This window comes from Galendromus occidentalis, unplaced genomic scaffold, assembly GCF_000255335.2.
Source record: "Galendromus occidentalis unplaced genomic scaffold, Mocc_1.1 scf7180000076311, whole genome shotgun sequence".
Lineage (NCBI taxonomy): Eukaryota > Metazoa > Arthropoda > Arachnida > Mesostigmata > Phytoseiidae > Galendromus > Galendromus occidentalis.
The window spans coordinates 4,663-6,882 of record NW_003804300.1 but is presented as its reverse complement, the minus strand read 5'-3'; the positions used below and the strand labels follow the sequence as shown (position 1 = coordinate 6,882).

Below are 2,220 nucleotides of genomic sequence, written 5' to 3'. Positions count from 1 at the left end.
TGAGAGCGCTAACCAAACAATCGACCACCGGGAAGAAGACTTCGTCTCGGAGAGCGTCTTCGGTACAAACCGGGGGTCCTTCATCCTCGTCGCTGTCGTCAAAGTGTCGTTTCCTCTTCCTCGTGCGTGCTGCGCGCGACTCTAGAGACTCGTCACCGAAGAGCGCTCTGGCATCCTTAAAGTTTGCAGCGAACTCTCCACGAAGAGACGTAAAATATGAGATAAGAGATTCGTACAAAGTCATCACCAACTCGACGTCGGCATCCTCTCGCTGGAGCTTCTTGCTGACTGCGTTTATACGATCCAGGGCTCTTCCCCAGAAAATCGTCATAAATGCGGTCTCGAATTTTGACATCTGCTTCATGAAGCCCCCCGCTTCCGCCCTAACGAGCGCCTTTTCCGAAGTGTCCGTTGAGATGCTTTCCAGAGTATCGTAAATGGGTTTCCAGGACTTCAATAGAGCTTTGCAAGCTTCATATCTGCACGACCATCGGGTGCTTGACAAACTTTTCAATGTGAGTTTGGTCTCGTGCTTCAATTTCTCCCAACGCGTCGGAGTCGCCGAGAAGAAGTTGTAGATTCCCTGCAGGAACATGAAGTATCGCGTGGACTCAGGACAACAGGAAGCCGCAGCTGTGCCAACCAGATTCAATGAATGCGCTGAACAGGGAACGAACTCGGCGAATTCGTTCACCGCTTTAATACGTGCTTGGAGTCCTTTGTAAGAACCGGACATATTCGCTGCATTGTCGTACGATTGGCCCCTGCAGTTCTTCAAATCGATGCCTGCGGAGAGCAAATGCTCCGTGATCGCGTCGTAAAGCTCCTGGCCTGTGTGACCAGTATTCGGGACGAAGTTCAAGAATGATTCTGACGGTGAGCCGTTCTCTTGCACGAATCGCAGCACGATCGACAGCTGATCCACATGGGAAATGTCTGGGGTAGAGTCGACGATCAAAGAGAAGTATTTCGCTGTTTTCAGCTTGTTAGCGATGACTTCCCTGCATTTCCGAGCCACGATTCGCACAACATCTTCGAATGTGGTCGAGGAGAGATAACTCGTCTTCCCACTACCTTGAGCTCCATGCTTTGTCAAATGCTCTTTCATGAAGGGATCGAATTCGGCGAGGAGTTCCAGTACCATAAGGAAATTCCCATTGTGCGACGACCTAAGAACCTCATTCGAACCTCTCAATGGGAGCCCGCGACTTGTCAACTTTCTTACGACGGCGGCGACTCGTTTCATAACTTCCTTCCAATATCTCACCTCCTGAGCCCGCTCTGATTCGAGCATTAAACTCAGATTCTGCCCGAGACTTCTTGTTTTAAGCGTTATCGCAGATTCTTTGTGCACTCTCGATTGTTCGTGGGTCTCGAAATGAGTTCTTGCGTTCTTCCAGTCATTGAATCCACCGCCAACGAGGGAGATAGATGACGAATTTGAGAAAAGAAGACATGGTCCACAGAATACCATACCGGTGGATTCTGAGTAGATGAGCCATTGTCTATTCGATATCTCACCATTCGGCAGCTTTCGTTGCAGGAAATTCGAGCTGAAGAAACGCGCTTGGTCTTGATAGATTCGCTTCGAGTTACTGAAATCCGAGCCAGAATTTTGCGGATGACCATTCCGCGCGACGTAATCTCTGAGCTCGTCGTTGACAATCCATTTCGCTGGATCCGAGTCGAATTCGGAAGAAGTGAATGACGAAGACGACGGGTCTGTGGATGAGCTTCTATCGACATTGTTCATCCTATCATCCCTCGGAAAAAAATCGTCCACACTCGTGCCCGAATCCGGGGGAACGTTCCTCAGCTCGACAGGCGGCGCTGTCTCCGCCTCTGTTTCGATCGGAGACTCCGAGAGTCCTTTAGAGAAGAACTTATCGATCTTCGCGGTCTTCGCGAGCAACTGACGTTCTCTCTGTTTCTTCTCTTCCGCTTTCTTACGGTACTCGCACCCGCTCAGACGGGCTCGCCCGTCCGCCATGCCCGCTTTTGTTATCTGGACATGAAGTTGAAAGAACTTTAGGAGAAGCTCGAAATTGCGATGCTTCCCGGCGCTTGCACGAGTTTATATTCAAGTTCTCTTCCATTTCGAAAAGAGCTTCTGGGATCGGCAGAGGCGACCATTGTTACTACTCACTCGTTCGATCCTAGATGAGAAGGAAAAAAACGGTCTTTTGTTTAACGTAAGGGATCGAGCATGATCTCGGGGAT

The 2,220-nt window shown here is 49.9% G+C and overlaps 1 protein-coding gene across 1 annotated transcript; it reads right to left on the bottom strand.

The window, feature by feature from the left end:
• Positions 1-13: 13 nt before the first annotated feature.
• LOC100904887 (zinc finger MYM-type protein 1-like) lies at positions 14-1,990 on the bottom strand (the record flags this gene model as incomplete). The annotated part of the gene is made up of 1 exon (XM_003738716.1): positions 14-1,990. A coding segment is annotated over exon 1 (1,977 nt), but the record flags the coding sequence as incomplete, so codon positions are not given.
• Between the last annotated feature and the right edge of the window lie 230 nt (positions 1,991-2,220).